Source organism: Anolis carolinensis, chromosome 5, assembly GCF_035594765.1.
Source record: "Anolis carolinensis isolate JA03-04 chromosome 5, rAnoCar3.1.pri, whole genome shotgun sequence".
NCBI lineage: Eukaryota > Metazoa > Chordata > Lepidosauria > Squamata > Dactyloidae > Anolis > Anolis carolinensis.
The window spans coordinates 151061039-151086867 of NC_085845.1; the positions used below are offsets into that span (position 1 = coordinate 151061039).

The following is a 25829-nucleotide window of genomic DNA, read 5'->3' on the forward strand; positions in this document are numbered from 1 at the left end:
TTAGTGTGTCACCTGAACCTAATGAGAAACCTGAGTCTATGTAAAATAAGCGATACATTTCACATCTGTAGTAAGAGAAGACATCTTTGTATCTTTTTGTCAATTGGATTCTAAATAAATATAATCAAAATTATTAGTAAATTCTCAGTTTTTATGTCTTCTGTTGAAGGTGTTTTGCTGAAGGAAGGTAACTTTTAGGTCATCAGTAGAATGAGGGATTCTGCTAATTGACATTTTTGATTATTTATTTGAGCACATTTATTCTTGTTCACGGATACTTACCAACATTTACCCCTTTATGGACAAACCAAAGTGTATTCTTGGTAGGAAATGACTTAACATTGAAAACCAGAAGCATCTTTGATAGTTGGCTTGCTGCAGGTCCTAGCTTCCTATATTTTGTTTTGTGTGAAATACATCTGTGACATTCTTACCAAATGTGGTGCCTTCAACAACTCCCATAAAGACTGTCTAGCATGTGAATTCCACCACATCACAATGAACAAAACTAATTATCTCTAAGAGGCCCATTGACTGTTGTCTTGTTTCCATCAATTAACTGCTTGTTCAATTTGCCAGCAGTAAACATGAAGCTACCCTAATATTTGTGTCCCAATGACTCTATTGAAGTATATGAGGTAAGGATGACTAAGGACCCCCGTAATGAAATCTTGAAAACATAATCTGAATTGGGCCCCAACTCATTGTTTTTAACACAAATTGGCTAAAATGCTATTGTATGGGCAGCCCAAAACTTAACCTGTAAAAATGAAGCAACTGACACTAAGCATGTGAAAAAATATGTTTTCAAACATAAGTGAGCTACACTGTCAGATTTCACATTCCCAAGACTGAACAAAAAACTATCAAGGTTAAAAGAACATTAACTGGAGGCAGTCATAATACATAATACCATTTTAGGAGCTAAACACTGTCAAGTCTAGAAGTTTAAAATGAATACTGTTGCCCATGTGGTGGGCGCATATAGGATTGTGCTAATTGTCAAACACAACATTAATTTTCTGTTCATAATTACTTAATGATCCAGAAAACATTGGTTTACAATCTTGCAGAATGAGACAAAAAAGCAAATAAAGAGACAAATGGCTTGCATAATTATCATTTCATAAATTTTATTTTTGTAACTTCCAAATATCATCCTAATGGAAGAGCAGATGGAATGTAATTGAGTCCTTTCCCCTGCCAGCACTCCATATTACAGGACCAAAGCAAACACCACTCAATAAATATTACTCTACACTGCACAGAATGATTTCACCCCCTCTTGAATATCAATCAAAAAAGCTTTTAAAAGGAGTTAAAGTGGAGTTCAAACCTTCCAAGCATTCTAAAAGAACCATCAGAAACTATTTGGATATGAATAGATATATATTTTAAGTTTTGTAAAGTTCGCAAAATTGGAATAAAGAACCCAAAGCAGTCCATTGCTGCAAGAACTACTCAAAACTAGATCCTGGTGCTTCATATAGACCCAAAATAATCCAAAAACAGAGAGTTATCTATTTAGAGAATCAAGACATTTCTTTTCCAAAATGCAGAGGGTTGTATGAAAGTTAAGCATTCCAAAACAAAAAAATATCTGGAAATGCAATCCTTTCTTCTATCTATAAGATGATTAAAAGTTTTTAGAAGCAAAATTGTTGGAATATTCCTTCAAATCAAACTGCTAAGATTGCAAGGCTTTCACAAATGACCGCCACAAATGTTCGTTGCTATTTAAAACTTCAATGCTGAATGGTGAAATTAAAGACTCATTTTTATGCTATCCAAACCAGTGACAATTGTTGATCTCAAAGGACACATCTGTGGCAATTACTGTCAAAATAAAAGAATGTTAATAGTGCTTATTGGTACAATTGGAAGTTGATGAGCAAGTCTTTCAGTCAATAATATGTGAACGGATGGAAGGAAACCTTCAGCAAACAGCCAAAATGACTGCAATGTGTAATTAGCTGATCTCAGAATAGTATCATAAGCACCAGCCCGCTAGAACATCCTTTATACAAGAATCACTGAAGCCACCATGGAATGTAAAGACAAGCTTTCAATCTCAAAGCACACGACAGCTTTTCTAGCTCTTAATTAACGCTTCAGCTGCTGCTCCCAGGTTCACAAGTCTCAACAACTCCCAATTACTTTTTATTAAAGGCTTCTAACAAACGTAGCAGGTGCAGAAACAGATTGATGATGTCCAAATAGAGGTTGATTGCCGCCAGTATGTATTCTTCAGGGGAGAGTTTGTGCATTAACAGATGAGTGTCATAGATGATAAAGCCACAGAACACAAGAGCACCCGCAGCAGCAAACACCACCTCTACGACTTCACTGTGGAAAAAAAACTGTAGCAAAAGAATACACAGAGAGATATTGAGTGTAATTTCATAAGAGCTCCTCAAAATCAGATACATCAATAATGAAATTATACCTAAATGTTTTATTTGCTTACAGAAAGTTGTGCATGCAACACAGCACGACACAATTTTCTTGATTGCACATGTAGACAATTCCTGAAACTCAAGTTTTTCTCTGCTTTGAAAACCTGTCACATTCTCCTAGAAGTTGAGCTTTTCTTCTCCAAAGTGACATGTCTGAATTCACTTCAAAACAGACACAATTCTCATATCCCAGCTGCAAGTTTTATGATATATTTCCCAAGGAAGAGTATAAATTGTACTCTTAAATCTGGTCCACTACACACAGATAGACACCAGGAAATCTTGGTGGAGTTGCTATGGTCACAGTGACAAACCACGATTAAGGAAACCTAAATATAGTCTGGTGTGATGACTTAACTGACAAAATAGAACATGATTTGCACAGGTTGAAAATTACTGCTCAACATAGTGCCTGAATAGAGCAAAAACCAAGGCTGGGTTGCTGTGAGTTTTTCAGGCTGTATGGCCATTTTTCAGCAGCATTCCCTCCTAATGTTTCACCTGCATCTGTGGCTGGTAGTGATTCCGGCCAAGAAAGCCTTCAACAAAAACCAAGACTGCTAAAAGTCTACTATGGTTTAAATCAATCTAAACTATAACAATACAATTAAAATTGCTTATATTTTCAACATCACTGCTTTTTTCATTAAAGAATAGTAACATATTTTTCACCACCTAGTATTTTTTTAATAACAATAAAATTACAGGGGAAAAAATCTAATCCAGGAATGTCACCATTTTGGTTTAGTTGTTACATTTTAAGACATGTTCAGCACACTTTCTAGCATTTGCCAGGAGCACAACTTACCTTTAGAAAACTTGCCAAGACAAGTATCCATAAGCAAGCAAATAACCTGTGAATATAAATTAGTGGATTAATTTTATTTTCAGAGAGGGCTTTCATGTTAGGCTGGGATGGCAATCCCATGAACTTTCAGATGTGGTTACACTGCAAATCCCAGAATTCTGCAGGGATCTGTTTTCAGGGATCCGCCCTGAGTCCCCCCGGGTGAGAAGGGCGGGGTATAAATGCTGGAAATAAAATAAATAAATTCATATGCAAATACCCACACAGAGTGCAGGATACATACACATGTGTATACATTTATTATTATAAGATGTATTTTCCTTGTTTGACACAGTTATTTCACCTGCTATTTTAGTCATAATAAATAACAAACGACACAATTTTCCACTGTGCACCTATTGCCCATACGTGATCAGTGTGGCCACCCGAAAGGTTTCACAAAATAATTCTTCACAGTGATACATAATTATAGCAATAACATTATTGTCTATTCCAGTGTGACATTAATTTACTTTTTTAAAGGTTAGTTATAGAAAACTCACCAATACGTTCCTATAAGTCATTAAAAAGAGGGATCAAAATCACTTACCCAGCTCCAGCTTTGCTAAAGTCCCTTTTGGACTGCAAAGTATATGCAGTGAGAGCCAAAAATACACCAGTAGTCAGAATAAATGCTTGAAGGACAACTGATACTTCATAGAAAGTCACTATAGAAGACAAAAAGCAATTGATGATTCTTAAAACTATATATTAAAAAACTATATATTACATAAAAGGTATCATTATATTGTTAAATTAATGGTATCATGATGCTCATAAATAAAATTGGTATTTGAGTTAAATCTGGTTTACATTGGAAACTATGCACATTTGCATAGAAACATAAGGTTGGAAGAAACTCCAGGATCCATCCAGTCTAACCCCCTGCTACCTAGGAACAAACACTCAAAGCACTCCCAACAGACAGCCATCCAGCGTTTGCTGAAAATCTCCCAGAAAAGAAGACTCCACCCACTCCGTGGCAGTGTATACCATCGATGAATGCCTCTTGCCATTAGAAAGTTCTTCCTAATGCTTCTTTTCCTGTAATTTGAATGCACTGTTCTGTGTCTTAGGCCTCTTCCACATTGCCCATACATCCCAATATCTGGTCCCTGGGCCCTTCCACACAGCAATATAATCCAGAATATCAAGACAGAAAATCCCACAATATCAACTTTGAACTGGGTTATCTGAGTCCACACTGCCACATATTCCAGTTCAAAGCAGATAATGTGGGTTTTATTCAGCTGTGTGGAAGTGTCCCCAGATTATGTTTATCCCAGGTTATATGGCAGTGGGGGCTCATATAATCCAGTTTAAAGCAGAAAATCTGGGATTGGATCCTGCGATATAAGATAGTATGATAGGGCCTTAATCTACAGAGAAGCAGAAAACAGCTTGCTGTCTCCTTAACATGCTATCCTTTCAAATATTTAAACATGGCTATCATGTCCCACCTGAACATTTTCTTCTCCAAATTAAACATACCTAGTTCCTCCCAGGGCCTGGTTTGCAGACTTTTTTCCATTTTGGTTGCCCTTCTCTGGACACATTTCAACTTGTCAATATCCTTATCAAATTGTGGTGCCCAGAACTGGCAATAGTATTCCAGGTGAGGTCTGACCAAGGGAGAATAGAGTGGCACTAACACCTTCTTCACTCTAGACACTATATTCTTGTTGTTGCTACCTAGAATTGTATTGGCTTTTTAAGCTGCCGCATCACACTGTTGACTCATGGTCAATAAGATGCCTACAAAACCAGTGATATTTCAGGAAATAAATGAAAGAGCCATGCACAAACATTATTATTATTCGGAGAGTGATGCTGTTCTATTTATATTTCAAAATGGAGTAGAGGAGGGAATGAATCAGAACTCAAAGCACTCTACATTTGTCTAATGTTCTTGATCATTTTAGCAAAAGGCTAAAACATGTCAAAATTAGCATTTGTAGCAAACTTATCATTTGTTGAGTGAAGTTCAAGTGGGATCCTTAACCAAGGCTCAAACTCTTTGGCAACATGACAAAGAGACAGGAATGGGCAGTTACATAATTTTTCATAATGCAGTAAGGGATAGAAATAAATCTCACAACCTCTCGCCACTGAATATGCTGGTGAGGGCTTACTTATGAACTTGAGGGCTAAAACTTCAGTACAAATTCCACCTGGCAGTTAGAAACCAAAAAAAACCCTGCTCCTCCCTTCCCATATAATTAGAAATAAGATAAGGTTGAATATTTACCTGTAGTAGCAACAGTCAGGGCTTCTAAAATGGTCTATGAGGAAAATAAAGAAAAGAAATTATCATCTAAAAATTACACCATGTCAGCACTCAGCTATCCCAAGTCAAAGAGCCGTGATATTTTCAGAACTTAATTGAATCACTGACATGTAAAAGTCAATGACTCAATGGATGTACACTAGCTGGGACTAACCATCAGATTTAGTCCAAAGCATTTTCTCCCTAAAATACATGTCAGAAGACTACGTAGGAGGAAATTTAGTGTACAAAAGATAGAACGCATTTCAGATAGACAGGTGTTAAAAGGCTCATTGAAGAACAAAGAAACAAAAGCATTTAGATGAAGGGTAGAACCCCCCTAGAATACCTATGGCTACATTTAAAATTTACACAAAATTGAAATATAAATTATACAAATACTTACAAATCCAAACAGAAGATATAAATTAACTGGATGCTGATGTCTGTACAGTGTAAGTGCCACAATCACAACCAAAGAACCAAGCAAGGATACCAGGAGCAAAGCAGGACTGTAGGATTTAACAGTGAACAAAGACAACATTAGGGAGTAATCTTCTATTTCTAGAATCTGTTTTAATATAAAAGAGAAAAACAGTTTATTGAATAATTACATGAATACCTAAAATGTTTGAATATGTATTTACAGAAGATGTAAAAATGTGTGCTAGCTATCCCCTTAAATATTATTGAAGCAGACCATTGCTCTCCCTAGCCCAAGTGTATCTATCTTGAAAGCAAAAACCATACTCTTCTGCCTTTATTAATATCCTGAAACAAGTCAGTTTGGAATTTCACAATTCTTTCTCTCTGTATCAGGAAAAAATCCAGGCTTCTATTACAGAATGGAAAAAGAAAGAATTGAAGGGAAGGAGGGAAGAAAACCAATGGAACAGCAGAAGCAAAATTCCCAGATCTACATCATAGTTTTATATGGCATCAAATGCTATTGAGCAATATGTACTAATAGACTTCTTCTAGCACAGTGGTTCTCAATCTGGGATCCCCAGATGTTTTTGGCCTACACTACCACAAATCCCAGCCAGTTTACCAGCTGTTAGGAATTCTGAGAGCTGAAGGCCAAAAACATCTGGGGACCCCAGGTTGAGAACCACTGCTCTAGCAGAATCTACTGGAAAACAGAAGGGTTGTTCATTTCTCCCTCCAGTCTTATCCTTGTGTGCCACAAAGGCAATTCAGGGAAAGGATGAGAAAAGAGATGGTACAAAGAGCTACAGACAGGAGACTTTCCCATTATGCGAGAATTGAAGTAACAGCACAACACTGAATTTCAGTCATCTTGTCTGTATTTTATTATATTTCAGAAGGGAAAATAAGTACCATGCAAGTAGATTTTCCAAGGACTTTACCTTTCATGTACAAAAGTTCGAACAGTACTGGAGTACAGAAAAACGGCAGAGGTCACCGTGGTCAAGAAAATTTGAAGTGAAAGTATGCTGTACACTTTGCGCAGGAAAGCTAAGACACAGGAAATAAAGCATATTCGGTTAGTTTAGCCATTATTTAGCTCTAGTTCCTTATTTACAAAGACAAAATAATCCATATCTTTGAGTTTAATGGAGAAATGAACTAGCAAGGAAGCACGAGTCAAGGCTGGAAAATAATTTTAATAGTATCAATTGCAATTAAGAACAGGTTATTACAGATTAACTCTGTCCTTGTTTAGCACTGACAAAGTTATGCATCAGAGAAGCTACATGACTAGCTCAAGTCATTATTTCCCTACTCAATTAGTTCAGTACTTCATAAATAGAACTGGGGAGGACACATTTGTCACAAGAGTTTACTGTTCTCATGTTAACAGCAGACCTGGGACCTCATCACACTAGAACTTGAATCCACTTTAAATCCACTTTAGGGAGGGGGCTTTAAACAGCTCAGCCAGACAGATTCTGGGCCTCACCAAACTACAAACTCGGAATTCTACAGGAGGCAGAAACCAGATTTAAAGTAGGTTCATGAGCTTGTGCAGTGGTTCTTAACCTCTGGGTCCCCAAATGTTTTGGCCTTCAATTCCCAGAAATCCTAACAGCTGGTAAATTGGCTGGGATTTCTGGGAGTTGTAGGCCAAAACACCTGGGGACCCACAGGTTGAGAGCCTGTGATGACGCAGTAGTAAATGATTATGGACGACAATATATGACACTTCCAGCAGCATATGTCTGCTGTTGGTTAATTGCAAATCCCAGCATTTATCACTACTGAATATGTTCACAAGGGTTGCTGGGAATTACAGACCAAATCTGAAGACTATCTGAACTAAGACACTCACAATGGATGAGTTAGTTAATTCAGACAATGAAAAAATAATAACTGCTACATCTGCTATTGGTTCAAAAGCTCTTTGGGTCAGTGTAAGATCTCCTTGCAGATTTGTTGTAATTTTTACTAATCCTATATTACTGTGCCTTTACCAGAATATAGAAACACAAGAAAACTGATGCCATTTTTGGAATCAGCAGGTCAAATATAACCAAAAACAGGTCTAATATTTGAGGCACCAAATCTCTGCATATTTAATTTAGACAGCGAACAGTAAAAGTTTTAAAAAAGCAAAAGTGAAAGTATTTATGGAAAAACAAACAATTAAATTGTGGCATTTAACAACTCATTCCCGAATTGGATTAAAGCAGCGATTCTCAACCTGTGGGTCGCCAGATGTTTTGGCCTTCAACTCCCAGAAATCCTAACAGCTGGTAAACTGGTTGGGATTTCTGGGAGTTGTAGGTGAAATTGAGAACCACTAAATTAAATATTTTTGCGGGTTCCAGTTAATTGAGAGTCTACTGCATGTCTTATACACAGAGAACCTGGAGGCAATGTTATGGACAGGACAATATTTAAAAATAATTTTTGTTCATGAATAATACTTTGTATTCATTAAACCATCAGAACTCAAAGGGGTCGTTCTCTCAGTCACTAATCTGGCCCATTTTGAAGCAATTTGGGGGGAAAGAGGATCAACATGTATCTACAGAAGACATGGGCCAACTTCGGCCCTCCAGATGTTTTGGACTCCAATTCCCACAATTCCTAAAAGCCTACCGGCTGTTAGGAATTATGGGAGTTGGAGTGCAAACCACCTGGAGGGCCGAAGTTGGCCAATGCCTGACCTACAGGCACCAGCTGTCCCTTCAAAGCCCAGGAACCGAAACTGGACTGACTGACTTGGGGCCGAAAAGAGTCGACGTTTACCAAACAGAAGGAGGGGCCCTTTACCTAGGCGGATGTGAACACTAGCCGACGCCACATTGGTGCCATAGTTGAAATCGTCCTCGATGGAGCTCCGCGGGTAGCTCGGGCTCTCCGCAGCCATGACCGCTACTTGCCCCTTTCGTTTCTGTTGTGTCGACGAGGCGCCTTTCCGGAAATTGCCGAAGGGAGAGCGCGCACTTCAATCGATGGTAGTTGAGGCCTTGGGTTTCCTGCTTCCTCAAGACGGGCAGCGGCGCTGGCACTTCCGTTATGACGTCACTGCTAACCCTACTGTACGGAACCTTTGGCCATCCGGGCCTTTTTTTTTTTTTTTTTAAAGACTACAGCTCCCACAGTTCTTTGCTACACAGGCGTGCTGGTTGAAAGGTGATGTAGGTAGATCGACTCCAGGAAGCCATAGGCACTGAATTTACAATACGTGATCAGGGATGTTAATGACAGGGTGAGTGAGGCCCCTTCTGCACTGCCATATAAAATGCAGGCTATCTGATTTGAACTGGATTATATGGCAGTGTAGACTCATAGAATCCAGTTCAAAACAGATAATGTGGACTATCTATTCTGAGTTCTGCACAATTTTACCCTCTGAATATTTAATTACAGTGTTATTATTGTCCAGGTTTTAAACTCGATGTGTTTTATGTTGTTTTATATTGTTACATTGTTCTAATTTTATGGATTTATGCTTTTAATTTATGTTGTTGTTGGGCTTGTCCCCATGTGAGTCGCCTCAGGTCCCTTCGTGGAGATTGAGGCAGGATACAAAAATAAAGCATTATTATTATTTTATTATGACACAGCAAACAAGATAGATATGCTGGATTTCATATCACAAAATCACAAGTCAAACACTTCCCAACTGTCTAGGACTGTGATGTATTTTCGGATGATGCGCGCAGATCCCAGTAGGGTGGCCTTTTGTAGTTGGCAGTTATTATTATTATTATTATTATTATTATTATTATTATCTGCTTTGATAATCTGGATTCTATGGTAGTGTAGACTCGTATAATCCAGTCCAAAGCAGATAGTGTGGACTATCTGCTTTGATAATCTGGATTATATGGCAGTGTAGAGTGCATCTCAACCTTCCTAATGCCGTGACCCTTAATACAGTTCCTCATGTTGTGGTGACTCCCAACCATAAAATTATTTTCTCTGCTACTTCATAACTGTCATTTTGCTACTGTTATGAATCGTAATATAAATATCTGATACACAGAATAATAATAATAATAATAATAATAATAATAATAACTTTATTTTTATATCCCGCTCCCATCTCCCCAAGGGGACGCGGGACGGCTCACATGAGTGCAAGCTCAGCATCAACATACATTAAAACACAGTTGATAATTTAAAACAATATAAAACAGTAAAAACAATATAAAGGATGTGTTTTCATTAACTGGACCAAATTTGGCACAAATACCTGATACACCCAAGTTTGAATACTGGTGGGGTTGGGGGGGGTGGGGGTGTAATTATGTCATTTGGGAGTTGTTGCTGGGATTTATAGTTCACCTACAATCAAAGAGCATTCTCAATTCCACCAACGATGGAATTGAACTAATCTTTGCACACAGAACTCCCACGACCAACAGGAAATACTGGAAGGGTTTCGTGGGAATTGACCTTGAGTTTTGGAGTTGGAGTTCACCTACATCCAGAGAGCACTGTGGACTCAAAACAATGATGGATCTGGACCAAACTTGGCACAAATACTCAATATGCCCAAATTTGAACACTGGTGGAATTTGGAGGAAAACAGACTGACATTTTGGAGTTGAAGTTGCTGGGATTTATAGTTCATCTACAATCAAAGAGCCCCTTGAACCCCACCAATGATATAATTGGACCAAACTTCCCACACAGAACCCCCATGACCAACAGAAAATACTAGTCTTTGGCGACCCCTCAGACCACAGGGGTCCCAACCCCCAGTTTGAGAAATGCTGATCTACACTATCAAGTTAGCACAGTTTGACAACACTTTAACAGCCATGTCTCAGTGCAAGAAGATACTGAGGGTTGTTGCTTTACAAGTCTTCAGCCTTGGCCTGAGTGTCAATTCTCTCTGAGCTACAACCCCCACGATTCCATAGCATTGAGCCATGGCAGTTAAAGTGATGCCAAAGTGTATTAAATCTGCAGTATAGATACACTCCTAGAGCTCTCTCATTCATAGTGTTGACTTCAATCAAAGTTCACTTGTTGACAATTAACGACAAAGATTCTTCAGTTGTTACAGAGGATACCTAATCTATACTGTACAAATAATCCAGTTTAATTTACTTGTTCAATGCTGTGGAAACCTGGAAGTTGTAGTGTTACAAAGCCTTCTCTTTAAAAGAATTCTGGTGCCTCAACAAACTACAGTTCCCAGCATTCCATAGCACTGAACAGTTAAATTGGTTTTATTTAATTTTGAAAATATGGTTACAAAGGAAAAGGGGGAGAGGGAAGGGCATAGGATATGGACATGGGCTAGATGCATGCATTACCCTAAGATTATAACATGGCCTGCCTCAGGGGAGCGTGCTTGCTCCATCAATGTTTAACATTTACACAAATGATCAGCCACTGCCAGAAGGGACAGAGAGTTTCATCCATGTTGATGATAATGCCATCACCGCTCAAGCAGAGAGCTTTGAATTGCTTGTACAAAAGCTCTCTGAAGCTTTAGGTGCTCTTAGGGCCTATTACAGGGAAAATCAGTTGATTCCAAAACCATCTAAAATGCAGATGAGTGCTTTTTCATCTTAAGAACAGACAAGCATCTAGAGCCCTGAGGATTAGCTGATAAGGAATCACACTGGAGCATTGCAGCACACCAAAATACCTGGGAGTTACTCTGGATTGTGTTCTGACTTTAAATAAGCACTGCCTGAATATCAAGCAAAAAATTGGTGCTAGAAATAATATCATACGAAAGCTGACTGGCACAACCTGGGGATCACAACCAGATACAGTGAAGACATCTGTCCTTGTGCTTTACTACTCTGCTGCTAAGTATGCATGCCCAGTGTGGAATACATCTCACCACGTTAAAACAGTGGATGTGGCTCTCAATCAGACATGCCACATTATCACAGGATGCCTACGCCCTACATCACTGGAGAAATTATACTGTTTAGCACCACCTGACATTCTTCGGGAAGTAGCCAATAATGAAAGGACCAGGGCATTGACATCTCCAGCCCATCCTCTGTTCGAATATCAGCCAGCATGCCAATGACTTAAGTCAAGAAACGGCTTACTAAGATCTACAGAGATACTCGCAGGAATACCTCAGCAAGCAAGAGTCCAAAAGTGGCAGGTTAAAACCCAGAACCTCAATCCATGGCTGATACTGGTTAAGCAATACCGGTTTGTTGGGCTTTGTTATATTCCTAAAATATCCTAAAAAGCATCTACAATACATGTTTATGCATAGCTGAAACAGCAAGAGCTTGTGATCACTGAATGATAAATGGTAAATGTGCATTTTTCCAACATTAAAATATAAGTCTTTTTAGCACAGCAGGTTAAACCACTGAGCTTTCAGAACCTGCTGACCTGAGGGTCTGCAGTTTGAATCCGAGGAACGAAGTGAGCTCTCGTTGTAAGCCTTAGCTTCTACCAACCTTGCAGTTTGAAAACATACACATGTAGGTAGATCAATAGGTACTGCTTCAGCGGTAATGTAACGGCGCTCCATGTGGTCATTGACCACATGACCTTGGAGGCATCTACGGATAATGTTGGCTCTTCAGCTTAGAAATGGAAATGAGCACCAACCCCCAGAGTCTTAATGTCAGGAGAAAACTTTTACCTTTACCTATCAACAGTTAAAGCAGGCAGGATTCAACTATGCTGATCCTGAATTAGATTCCATGTTGGAGATGTACATATGCAAAACATTTTTTAAAAATATCAAAATAATATAATACCTCACTAAGGGATAACCACTGAACCATCTCATGTGTGACAAGAATTCCTTCTCTGTTATATCATCATTTAAGTGATGAAGACAATTTCATTCTAAGAGCATAATAATAATAATAATAATAATAATAATAATAATAATAATGATTATTATTAGTATTCCGTAGCCCACTTGTCAATGGATATCCAGAATCAGCAGCATCCACCGCGGTCCTTTTTATCCTGGGCAACGACCGAGCCAGTGGCTTGGTTGGACAATTTGGACAGAAAAACAAGAAAACTCATGACCATTCATCATTCACTGCACCCTCGCAGTGATGTTGACCGGCTATATCTGCCTAGAAGATCAGGGGGCAGAGGACTCTTACAAGTAAAACAAGCAGTCAAAGAAGAAGAACATGCCCTGGCAGAATATGTAAAGCAAAGTGAAGAACCTGCTTTGATTGAAGTCAAAAATCAGAAACTCCTCAAAGCACAGCAGACAAAAAACCAGTACAAGAAAGCCACACTACAAACTATAGCTGACAGCTGGCACAACAAAATATTGCATGGAAAGTTCCTTGACAAAATTGAAGGAAAAGCTGATAAGGAGAAGACCTGGCTCTGGCTCACAAATGGGACCCTGAAGAAGGAGACAGAAGGCCTGATCCTTGCAGCCCAGGAGCAAGCCATCAGAACAAATGCAATTAAGGCCAAGATTGAAAAATCAGCTGATGACCCAAAATGCAGACTGTGCAAGGAAACCGACGAAACCATTGATCATATCCTCAGCTGCTGTAAGAAAATTGCACAGACAGACTACAAACAAAGGCACAACTATGTGGCCCAAATGATTCATTGGAACTTATGCCTCGAGTACCACCTCCCAGCAGCAACGAACTGGTGGGATCACAAACCTGCAAAAGTATTGGAAAATGAGCACGCAAAGATTCTGTGGGACTTCCGAATCCAGACTGACAAAGTTCTGGAACACAACACACCAGACATCACAGTTGTGGAAAAGAAAAAGGTTTGGATCATTGATGTCGCCATCCCAGGTGACAGTCGCATTGACGGAAAACAACAGGAAAAACTCAGCCGCTATCAGGACCTCAAGATTGAACTTCAAAGACTCTGGCAGAAACCAGTGCAGGTGGTCCCGGTGGTGATGGGCACATTGGGTGCCGTGCCAAAAGATCTCAGCCGGCATTTGGAAACAATAGACATTGAAAAAATTACGATCTGCCAGCTGCAAAAGGCCACCCTGCTGGGATCTGCACGCATCATCCGAAAATACATCACACAGTCCTAGACACTTGGGAAGTGTTTGACTTGTGATTTTGTGATATGAAATCCAGCATATCTATCTTGTTTGCTGTGTCATAATAAAATAATTAGTATTATTATTATGTGGTTTTCTGGTATTGTATATTTCTGTGACTGTTCATTTGTATTTTGATATTATTATTCAGAGTTGTGTGCAATGTGAGATTTATCCAAATTTTTGATTTTATCAGCTTAACCCAAGACCTGCTGGAATTTGCTGAGTTCTGTTAGGGGAGACAGTATTTTTTGTAACCAAATACATGGAAACAGAGCCAAAACACAACAGTTGGATGGAGAATTGTTGGTTTACCAAACAGATTTGTTGAGGAAGCCTGAAAGTACCCCTTTGCTTGCTTTTTTCCTTGCATTCTCAATTCAATTTAAGCACTTTAAAATAGTGTGACACCTTATCAATAAAAAAATCTGACATGAAAATGAAATCTTGCCTTCTCAACAGTTTTAATCAGAAAATTCAATTCAGTACTAAGTAAAGCACAAATTATAAAAGAGACAGTTATTGCTTTTTGAGAGCTACTTGAGATAATAATGTTCATTATTTATTATTTTATGAGAAACTGGTTTCCGAGTACATAAATTCCAGATAATCATTTTCTCTCAGCTGAGTTGCTGGGAGATAGCTTCTTTGATGCGTATTTTGGCTCCTAATGATAGAAATCTATCAATGTTTCTTTTCAGAACTATGCTTTGGAATGCCATTGCCATGGATCTGTACATTATTTTAAAATGCGTTATTATATAGAGACATAAGTGTAAAGGTACAGATAAACAGGAAATGTACATTGTTTTATTTATAGAATTGGCCCTCTCAAACCACAGATTCTGCATGCATAGATTCCACCATCCAAAGCTTGAAAATATTAAAAAGAAACCGAAAACCCTTGATTTTTTCCATTTTATAGAAGGACTACTGTTTTACTATATAATAAGATTTGCACATTCATGCGAATTGGTATCCGTAAAGGATACTTACATTCAGTTTTTTTCAGGATTTTAGCAAACATAAATTACTGCATTAAAATGTGCAAGTGAAATGTTCAAATGTTCTTAACTGTCATACAAGGTAAAAGCATTTAGAATTCAACTATAATATTTTTGTTCCAATCACTTTTAAAAGAGAATTTATTTAAATTCCATTTGTTATTGTATTTCAGACTACAAAACAAAAAGAAATGTGCTTAGATTCTTTATTAATGGAATAAAAAGAGTGCCTTCATTTATCAGTGCACTTCAAAAATGAATCATCATCAGTGAATAATAATTTCATATTGTTGGGTTTTGTTTTTGTAATTTTCAGTGTGCCTTGTTTCTAAATTGGAAGCTTTTAGTATTATAGAAACATAACTGTTTTTCAATACATCCTTTTTACATTTTAGGAATGAGTACTCACATATTTCAATTCCAGCATCTAACTATAAAAACACCGGGAAGTACTGAATATAAAATAGTTTTCAGGAACTGAATGCAAATTTTATTAAATGCTATTCTCAGTAAGCACTTACAAAGATGGTTAATTCTATTTTTTTAGTTCTCTATGGACTATAAAGGCCATAAACATAAACTTTGCATTTAAACACCAATGACATCCATTCTCTCCTACTGTCCTATAAAATCTTAATGCATTTTTCTCCTGAAAGCACTGCACCATACTTCATAGATACAATTGTTCAATTGGCTTTTTAATCACAGCTTGGAAAAGTTACTTTTTGGAGTAGAACTCCCAAATTTTCGCCTAGTATGACCATTGATCATGCTTCCTGGGAAATAGTCCAAAAAGTAATTTTCTGAAGCCCTGTTTTTAATGACATCAGTGCTCCATATATTAATATGTAAGCACTCGCAGTTTTGTATTATTCTATTGTTTCAAAGGCAGATTTATTCAACATTTACTGCAAAAGCTGGGCAGTTTTTATCAGTCTTAAAAATAACTATTAAGTAACTCGTTCTTTCACCACTTGCTATAAACTATAAGCTTATTTCCTAAGCAGCCTAGTAAGTGGAGGTCTAAACCTCGTGCTCTCCCAGTGTGGCACACAATTGGGTTTGTTGACTTAGGGTTCACCTACACTGTAGAATTAATGCAGGTTGATACCACTAACTGCCATAGCTCAATGCTATGGAATCATGGGAGTTGTACCTTTACAAAGTCTTTAGGCATCTCTGGTGACTGACCGAACTGCAACTTCCATGATTCCATAGCACAGAGTCATGGCAATTAAAGTAGTGTCAAACTGCATTTGTTCCACCGTGTAGATGCACTCCTGCTAAGTGATGCCAGTTGTGGGCTTGGGGCCAGCTGAGACCATCTTCTCTCTTACGGCAAGCTTTCCCTTTTCCAGAACCCTACAACATTTTCAAGGGCTTTGGGAAGGATGGGAAAAACCTTAGATACAACTTGGTGGCTCATAGGTCACAGTCTGCAGCCTTTACCATAGTCAGAGACAGTCCAGGATTTAAAGCTGTTGTCAGTCAATAAACAAGAGCAAGCAATCTAATTCCAATGTCCATTCCAAAAGGTCTAAATACACAGCGTTTTACCGACAAGTCCCAATCTGATATCCGAAAGCATAGTCCAAGGTTCAAGGCACAAGTCTGATATCCAAAATGTAATTCAAGGCATCAATAATTCACAACTGTAGCATCAAACAGCAATTGCCTCCAGCAGTCAACTGTTCCAAACGCCAGACATTTATACAGCTCCTAACAAGTCTTTGCAGCTGCTAGTTTCTCCTTTGAGCCGGTCAACTGGACCTGAGCAGGAGCCGGACGGAACGACCCAACACCTGCTCTTCCTCCTCAAGTGTTTCTATTTCTGGAAGGTCCTGCGCAGGAGCAGTTTCAGTCTGTTCTTCTTCCTGGGGCTCAGAGACTGCTGCCGGGAGGAAATCCTTCTCCCTGTCATCCTCATTTTGCCCCAAAGTCCTGACAGACCTGGGAAACTACTCACATCTGGGCTATATAAACTGGCCTCTCCTAGTGATTCATTCACCAGGCTTCTGAGAAGCTTTGCTCCATAAGATCCTCTTTGAGGACCTTGTAAGCATGGGAAACAAAGTCACTCCCAGCTTTGTGGTGGATGGCTTTGCTTATGTGGAATTCTCTGGCTGTTTAATAGTTCATCAGCCAGACTAAGTAGCTGCTGACTATTGTTAGGATGTAGGTCAACTGTTGTCCACATCTGACGCTTGTTTGAGGATCAAACATTTTTACAGCTGTAACCAAAGGAGCTTTTGCTCCTATGTCTTCTTTGTGAGCAGTGATTGTATGAGGAGCTATGTATGTGGAGCCCAGTGATGTACACTGAAGTCCCACTGAAAATCATGGGACTTACGCTGCTTTATGGCTCTTATCTGCCTCAATCTCAGCACTTTCCAATTACAGTTTGGGCTTCTGTACCTGAAGCTTGATTCACCACATTCTTATTGAGAAATTGTACCCACTGAAATAAACAAAATTATACCAAATCATATACATACCCATGAACTGGCATAGCCACAGCTTTGCATTGTCCAGTGGGCTGCCTCTGCCTCAACATTAAAAACATTAAGCATTAAGACATTAAAACATTTAAACATTGCATCAATCCCATGATGTTCTTTAGCTGCTTGCGTATTGCTGTTATTCATCAAATGCTTGTTTACACAGCCAAGTTTTGAACTGCTTCCTAAATACCAGGAGGGAGCCAATCTAATCTTGCTGGGGAGGGAGTTCCACAGCCGAGGGGCCACCAACAAGAAGGCCCTGTCTCTTGTCCCTATCAAGTGCACCTGCAAAGGTGGTGGAACAAAGAGCAAGACCTTAAAGTTTCCCCTATTAATGAATCTCTAGAGTCCGCTTCGTTCCCTGGCACTCATTTAGAAATCCCAGGGGTTCATTCATAAATTTATATTTAATAATTTTCCTGCAATCTCGCAATGCCAAGATATTACCTTTCTAGACTCCGCAATCTTAAAAAAGCCAAACAGGCTGCATATCCCCCTTCTCCTAAAATTGTAGCCTGGAATGTTTGCCTAGCTGCACCTAGATGTTTGCACCCAATTTGCACAATCTCATCCCAACAGGACAGGGAGAAAGAGGAAGAGGTGCTTAATGTACATACTCAAAAGCACTCCCTGTTCCCATAGCTGAGTTTTTCTGGCTTTCATTGATATCCGCTCTGAGGATCAGCACACACTTTACAGAAATGACTTCACCCATTGTATTATTTACCACTCATAATTACTCATTGTCTTCACCAAACCCCCTCCTTTGTGTTGTTAAATCAATCAGGAACTCATTTACATGTTGTCATTCTACATTTCTGGGATTCACAACCCTCTCGGGGGCAAAAATGTGAATGGACAAAGACTTTGAACCAACACATGACAGCTGTTTATTTTCCCTGCCACTAGAGAGCACCAACCAGCCTGAATCGTAGTTGGGCCGTCTCTCAGTCAAACAGGGGCTGACATAGGTATTCCAAATGGCTGTCAAAAATAATAAATATGTTCTGTATTTTCTAATGCTTTATGTCAGTACTTTGAGCACTAGCTTTGCTGATATCCTTTCTGACCAGGAAGAATAAAGACCTCTGCCTTGCCTTCATACCCTCTCGTGCGTATTTTGTCAATGGACAGTTCACAAAAGACATGTCTTTCTTTACAGCTCATTAATTACTCTTACTTAGGCTTTGCTATAGTATTAAAGCAGTGGTTCTCAACTTGTGGGTCCCCAGGTGTTTTGGCCTACAGGTTTTCCCTGAAGTTAAGTCCAGTCGTGACTGACTCTGGGGGTTGGTGCTCATCTCCATTTCTAAGCCGAAGAGCCGGCGTTGTCCATAGACACCTCCAGAGTCACGTGGCCAGCATGACTGCATGGAGTGCCGTTACCTTCTCGCCGGAGCGATACCTATTGATCTACTCACATTAGCATGTTTTCGAACTGCTAGGTTGGCAGGAGCTGGGGCTAACAGCAGGCGCTCATTCTGCTCCCGGGATTTGAACCTGGGACCTTTTGGTCTGCAAGTTCAGCAGCTCAGCGCTTTAATACACTGTGCCACCAACTGGCCTACAACTCCCAGAAATCCCAGCCAGTTTACCAGCTGTTAGGATTTCTGAGAATTGAAGGGGGACCCACAGGTTGAGAACCACTGTATTAAAGTATCTGAAGATATAGTACTTATTTCTTCCAGGTAATATATGTCTCTCACAGGAAAAACCCTTCTTCCATGGCAGGGAATTAGTGATGGGGATCTAATCAATCCTCCTAATGTTTCAGATGAACTCCAAGAAATAGGGAAAAACAAGACTAATGCTATAGGATTATGCAAGATTTAATCCAAAATAACTGATGGACAAAGTCTCTCTTCATCTTGACTGTAGCCGTGGCATCTCTATCTGATAAACATCAATTTATTGCCCCAAACTTTGCTTTGGAAGAAAATACGGGGTACTTGATGAGAGTAACTGGCTTCTAGACTGAGATGGAAAAAATGTAGTGCTATGATTTTATTAGTGAAGAGTAGAGACATCACACTGGCAACGAAGGTCTGCATAGTTAAAGCAATGGTATTCCTGTAGCAACCTATGGATGTGAGAGCTGGACCATAAGGAAGGCTGAGCAAAGGAAGATAGACACTTTTGAACTGTGGTGTTAGAGAAAAATCCTGAGAGTGCCTTGGACCGCAAGATGATCAAACTAGTCCATACTCCAGGAAATAATGCCCGACTGCTCACTGGAGGGAAGGATATTAAAGGCAAAGATGAAGTACTTTGGCCACATAATAAAGAAGACAGGAAAGCTTGGGGAAGATCATGATAATGGGGAAAATGCAAGGAAAAAGGAAGAGGGGCTTGCCAAGGGCAAGATGGATGGATGGTATCCTTGAAGTGACTAGCTTGACCTTGAAGGAGCTGGGAGCTCTGGCATGGGCTGGTCCATGAGGTCACGAAGAGTTGGAAGTGACTGAATGAATAAACAACAACAATATGATTTCACTTTAACTGCTATGGCTGGTGCTTAGTGGGGCACTAGAACTCTCTAGCTGAAAATTTTAATGTCTTGTCCTAAACCTAAGAATCCATAGGATAAACCATGGCAGTCAAAGTGGAATAATTTCACTTTAATTATGCACTGTGAATGACCCATCAGTGGATAAGAGTTTTTCAGATGAGTTTCACCAGCGAAGGACAAACAAAAACGTGCTTAGCTTGGAAGATAACATTGGAGGACCCTTCAAGAAGATGTTTATCATTAGGTAATGATCAATAGTTAATTTTATAGAGAGCTGCTCAATTTTAATTTTGTCTTGTTCCTAAGATTGGGATGGCCTTCCAGATATTACTGACCCACAATTTCTTCCATCCTTGGTCACCAAACATGCTAGCCATGGATGATGGGCGTTAAAATCCAGCAAGGGCCTCTCCCCATCCTTGCATCGCGTAATATCATAATTGCCAAAACCAGGCAATCATCAAAATTGATTAGAATACAAATTGTACTTTTGTTGCAAGACCCAGGACCAAAATGTAGTAAATATATCAGGAAAATAGAATACACCTGAAATATGGTTGTCTTTGAAAGTTCAGCATGAGAGTCACTATACCCTCTTCCCCTGCAACTAAGATAACAAGATCACTACATAAATTGGAGAGGATGATATACAAAAGGAATAGCCTAGGAAACATAAGGATTTGAGAGGAAACTCTTACACTGTTGAATGTAGCTCTTACTACAGAAATATGCCTTTTATTCCCAACCCACTTTATGATCCATCAAAATTTCCATCAGCGCCTGGTAAAAGGGCATATTAAAATTAGACTTTTTTTAACAGACATAAAACATTAATGAAACATGAATAAGAAACAGCTTCTATTAACTATAACAATGAATTCATTTTTAGCACACGACTTTGTATTTTATTACTTTATTTCATTTCAATCTTTGTAGAGAAGTTTAATGTGAAGCTAAATAAACCAGCATAACAAAGCATATTTTCACAGAGATTAGAATAATTTCCCCCTTGTTAATAACTGGTGCAAAAGTGAGACTGATTCTGACTGGGACTTTGGTGAAGGCAGTTATTTTTAATTCTCTTGTATTTTATTTATAGAAATACTATATACATTTTGCAGGGATTTCTTTCTCACGTTTCTAGTGATTATGTTTACAACAAATGTGCATTGCTCTAAGGTACTGTCAAATATAAGGAAAATCCAAGAAAAACTTACCATATAAGTCTAGAGACATGAATAATGTCTAGTAGCGGCACAAAATAAAGGCACTTTTGTATTGTTTAGCTACAAGGGCATTCCTACATTCAAGCAGAATGCCTTAAGTGAAGAGTGCAATTGATAAGTCTTTAGATATGTACAGAAGCAGTACTGGGTTAGAGTTGAGAATAAAAAATAGCCAGTTGTCTGAGTATTTTTGAGCATGCCCATACTATTGTGAAGGAGCCATAGCTTGCTAGTAGAGCACATGCATTAGCATGCAGAAGGATTGGTGTTGAGACCCTGGTGTCTCCAGATAAGGCTAGAAATTAATCCTCGCTCTCTGCAAGGTTGGAAAGCTAGTGGCGCTGACTGTAACTTGTGACAAACATAATGTCCCATCTTCAAGAATTTGTGCGGAAAAATTCAAAAGCATTATATTGATGGTTGGTGTGAATTCTTGTAACAATGTGGGGAACAGTTCTGAAGGTAAGAATACTATATTTAGTTTCTTAGGAGTAGATTCCACTAAATTCAATGATTTTTTAAAAGCAGATATGCATAGAATTACACAAAATATACTGGTTGAGTATCCCCTCTCCAAAATGCTTGGGACCAGAAGAGTTTTCGAGTTTGGGTTTTAAGCATTATTTTGGAAGCCCGGTGTTTGCATAGGCATACAAATGAGAGATCTTGAAAATGGGACCCGAGTCTAAAAATGAAACACATTATTCTTCATATATAGTTGGCTCTCCACATTTGTGGGTGCATCCCTAAACTTCAAAAAAGTGGAGGGACAACTGTATACCTGATACATACACCCTGAAGGCAATTTAATACACAATATTTTTAATATTTTTGTGCATGAAAGAAAATGTGTGTATACTGAACCATAAGAAAGCAAAAGTATCACTGTCTCAGCTCTGGACTGTGCTCTGACTTATAAGAAGCACTGCTTGAATATCAGGCATAAAGTGGGTAACAGAAATATCATACGAATGCCGCTACAACCAGGGGATCACAACTAGACACAGTGAAGACATCTTCCCTTGCGCTTTGCTACTCTGCTGCTGAATATGCATGCCCAGTGTGGAATATATCTCACCACGTTAAAACAGTGGATGTGGTTTTTAATGAGACATGCCGCTTTATCATAGGATGTCTATGCTCTATACCACTGGAGAAATTATATTGTTTAGCCAGTATTGCACCACCTGACATTCATCGGGAAGAAGCAGCCTGTAAGAAGGGACCAAGGCATTGTCATCTCCAGCCCATCCTCTGTTCGGATATCAGCCAGCAAGCCAACGCCTTAAATCAAGAAATAGATACTCACAGGAACATCTTAGCAACTCCGGTTGCTCCTGACATGAAAAAAAAAAGCAAGTGAGAATCCAAAAGTGGCAGGTTAAAACCCGGAACCTCAATTAGTGGCTAATACCAGATGAAAAACTTCCCCCTGGGCACACAGAAGACTGGATGACTTGGAAGGCGCTGAATAGACTGTGCCTTGGCACTACAAGATGTAGAGCTAACCTTAAGAAATGAGGCTACAAAGTGAGAGTGTAGAGAAGAGCAAACCACAAACCACTATTACAATGCAACCTGAGCCCTGCCACATGCACAATGGAGGACCTTCTCACAGTGGCACCAGAAGCACTTCAAGTGGCCAGCCTCTGGTCAAAGAAAAATTAGTATAATGCCAAGTTTTAAACTTTTGTTTGTGGTTTTTCTATACATTATAACTGTATTCTCAATTAGCTTCTGACATGAATAACTAACTAACTAACTAAACAAATAAATAAATAAATAAAGCAAGCTACCCATGTGGACAATTTTGAATTTTGGAGTATTTTGGATTTTGGAATTCTAGATAAGAAATGCTTAACGTGTATGAAAAAGAACGTATGCTTAATAGCCTTAGATCTTTTCTGCAGTGTTATTAATGCAGTGCAATAGCACATGGTTAACAATCCTGAATGATAAAGCAATGGTTTTAGAGTACTTAATCTTGGACGGATTACACCATAGCTTGGAAATGACATCCTGAAATATACCTACAAAAAACCTTTTTCTGTGAGAGGAAAAAGATGATGACATGTAAAATACTATTCCCCGTTTAAAATTATTAGAACGTAATTAATTTGGATAATTATACCATTTTAGCTGTCATTTTTGTCGAGCCCTTTAAAAAGTCTGTAGAAATTATTAATCAATATTTCACTGTAATATTAATTTGTAGCAAATGTATTAACATGGTGTTTCAAAGTTATTGCTAAACATCTGTGAAACACTATATATTTTAACCAAATAAATGATCACAGCTGGAGGACTGCAGTAATTGCAGTGACCTTCATGAAAGATATTCATGACACAACTTTAATATTCAGATGTCTGCATTAGTTAACCACAGAGTTGATATTACTCAGCTTTTAAATAAATAACTCTTTTGCTTGTATAGTGCTTGTGGACAGGGCTGTTCAGTATTATTATCCTCTGTATATATATGTATTTTCCTATTCCATACATTGGTAAGTTGTAGACTAAAATGTGAGATTGCCTTTGAAGGTTCAGAATGTACCAGAGAATCCATTCAAATGAGTAGAATGCTAACTTTTGCAAGCATCAGTTAACACTAGGCATTAAAAATACCTTGTTATCCCTTTGTTTCCTGGTCCTCTGTTCAAAGTGCTGATTCTGAAGCTTTATCCAGGCCATTGGATATTCTTTTGCCAATCTCTCTGTTTGTATACATTTAAAGGACAAGTTATGCTTCTTGAAGAATAAATGGCTTACTTAGTGACCATTAAAATAGGGATACAAATCATGGGATTGTATACCGTTTGATATACCATGAGATAAAATTCCTCTGTTTCCTCACTTTAAATACCTATCCATCATGGAAAGGTATTTGAACAATTATACAAACCATTATTGTTATTTGAAGAAGGAAATCATGTTTATTGCTTTTTAAGTGGACTTCTTAAGATGACAAAGTGTCATTTACAAAAACAACAACATCAACAACAACAATAATAAAACAACTTTATTTTTATATCCTGCCACCATCTCCCCGAAGGTACTCAGGGCGGTTTACAAGCAGGCCCAGGCCCAACAACAGAGTTTACCAACTAAAAACAAATTTAAAAACATATAACAATCGAATTAAACAATTAAAAACAGCAGAATATAAAAACAGCATTGAAATGAATCATAGCAAATCTCAATAACCAGAACTAGCAATAAGGTGGGCAAATGCATTTAAATCACTAGATTTGATAATGATAGAGGCTTATGGCCCAAAATGTGTATCTTTCATAAGTAGTATGTGTACTGTAATTTACATAGCATAATTTACATAGTAATTTACATAGCTTACAGCAATCACTAGGAATGTGTCATGCTATTGTTATGAGGGAACAGATGAGCAGAGCAATCTGAGGGGACAGCAATCTTTGCGAAATCAACAGAGACAAAAACAGAGAAGAAGTCCTCCTCCTCATCCTGGTGGGACAGTGAGACCAATGGTTCATTCAACTTCAAAGAGTTGAAACCAGACAGACTCTGCCACTAGATGAAAGTGAGAAAATTCCAAATGACAGCCACAGCTGTTGAAGAAAGAAGCACCACGAAGGACTCTCCACAATACGATAATAACGTTTGTGAAACGTAATGTTCCCATTTCTCAAAGCCTGACTATCTGGCTTAAGCAGCATCATCAGTTGGGCAGGAAGGCAGACTAAAAGTTGATGGAGATGATACCAGAACAGTGATTCGCCAACCTGTGGGCCACGAGAATGAAAATCTGGTCTGCGAACCTCCTTCCTCTTAATTAGTTTATTTTATTGTATTTATTTTATTTCTGCTCCTTTCCACAGAGCTGACCATTGCATTGGATAGACCACATCAGTTCTAGATTATTAAATGTGGTTTTCTCTGGGCGAGTAGATGGTGATTACTGGATGGCATATGTTCTGTATCAGAGAGCTGATGTGGTCTATCCAATGCAATTTTCTGAATCAGTGCCCCAAATAACCAAACCAAATCTAAAGTTGATCAAAAACCAATTCGTAACCCTTCTGGTACCAATGTTGGTGAGTGGGCCCTGATCAAGTGTGCCCTGGTCAACGTGGGCCCTAGGCAAAAAAAAAAAAAGTTGGGACCACTGCCCTAGAGAATCAAGAATTAGCTGACAAGTGGCAAGGACTCTCAATCTCTCGGTGTAAGAAATATGAGTTGGGAACCATACCTGTTTTACTGTGTGTCCTGAAGCATGTCCTGGCATGTGTTTCCTTAGATACAACAGATCTATGGTGTAACCTGCATTATGGAATTCTTAGGCACAAGCATCCTGGCTACCTTTCAAGTGGCTGCTACAAACAAATGCATTTCAAATGCTATTGATTTACAACGTGTCCCTCCATCTCCATGAATTTCACCATCCAAGGCTTGAAAACATTTTTTTAAATCCAAAAAGGAAAGCTTGATTTTGCCATTTCATATAGGAACACCATTTTACTACACATCCTGGAACCAAACCGCAGCAGATACCAAAGATCCATTGTACATGAAATGTTAAATGG

General features: G+C 38.7%; 1 protein-coding gene across 1 annotated transcript; it reads right to left on the reverse strand.

The window, feature by feature from the left end:
* Positions 1-1116: 1116 nt before the first annotated feature.
* tmbim4 (transmembrane BAX inhibitor motif containing 4) lies at positions 1117-9052 on the reverse strand. The gene is made up of 7 exons (XM_003224622.4): positions 8810-9052; positions 6940-7048; positions 5976-6081; positions 5552-5585; positions 3854-3971; positions 3265-3310; positions 1117-2360 (listed from the first exon to the last, which is right to left on the reverse strand). Exons 1-7 carry the CDS (start codon positions 8904-8906, stop codon positions 2154-2156), a joined length of 717 nt encoding a protein of 238 aa, XP_003224670.1. The 5' UTR covers positions 8907-9052; the 3' UTR covers positions 1117-2153.
* Positions 9053-25829: the final 16777 nt, after the last annotated feature.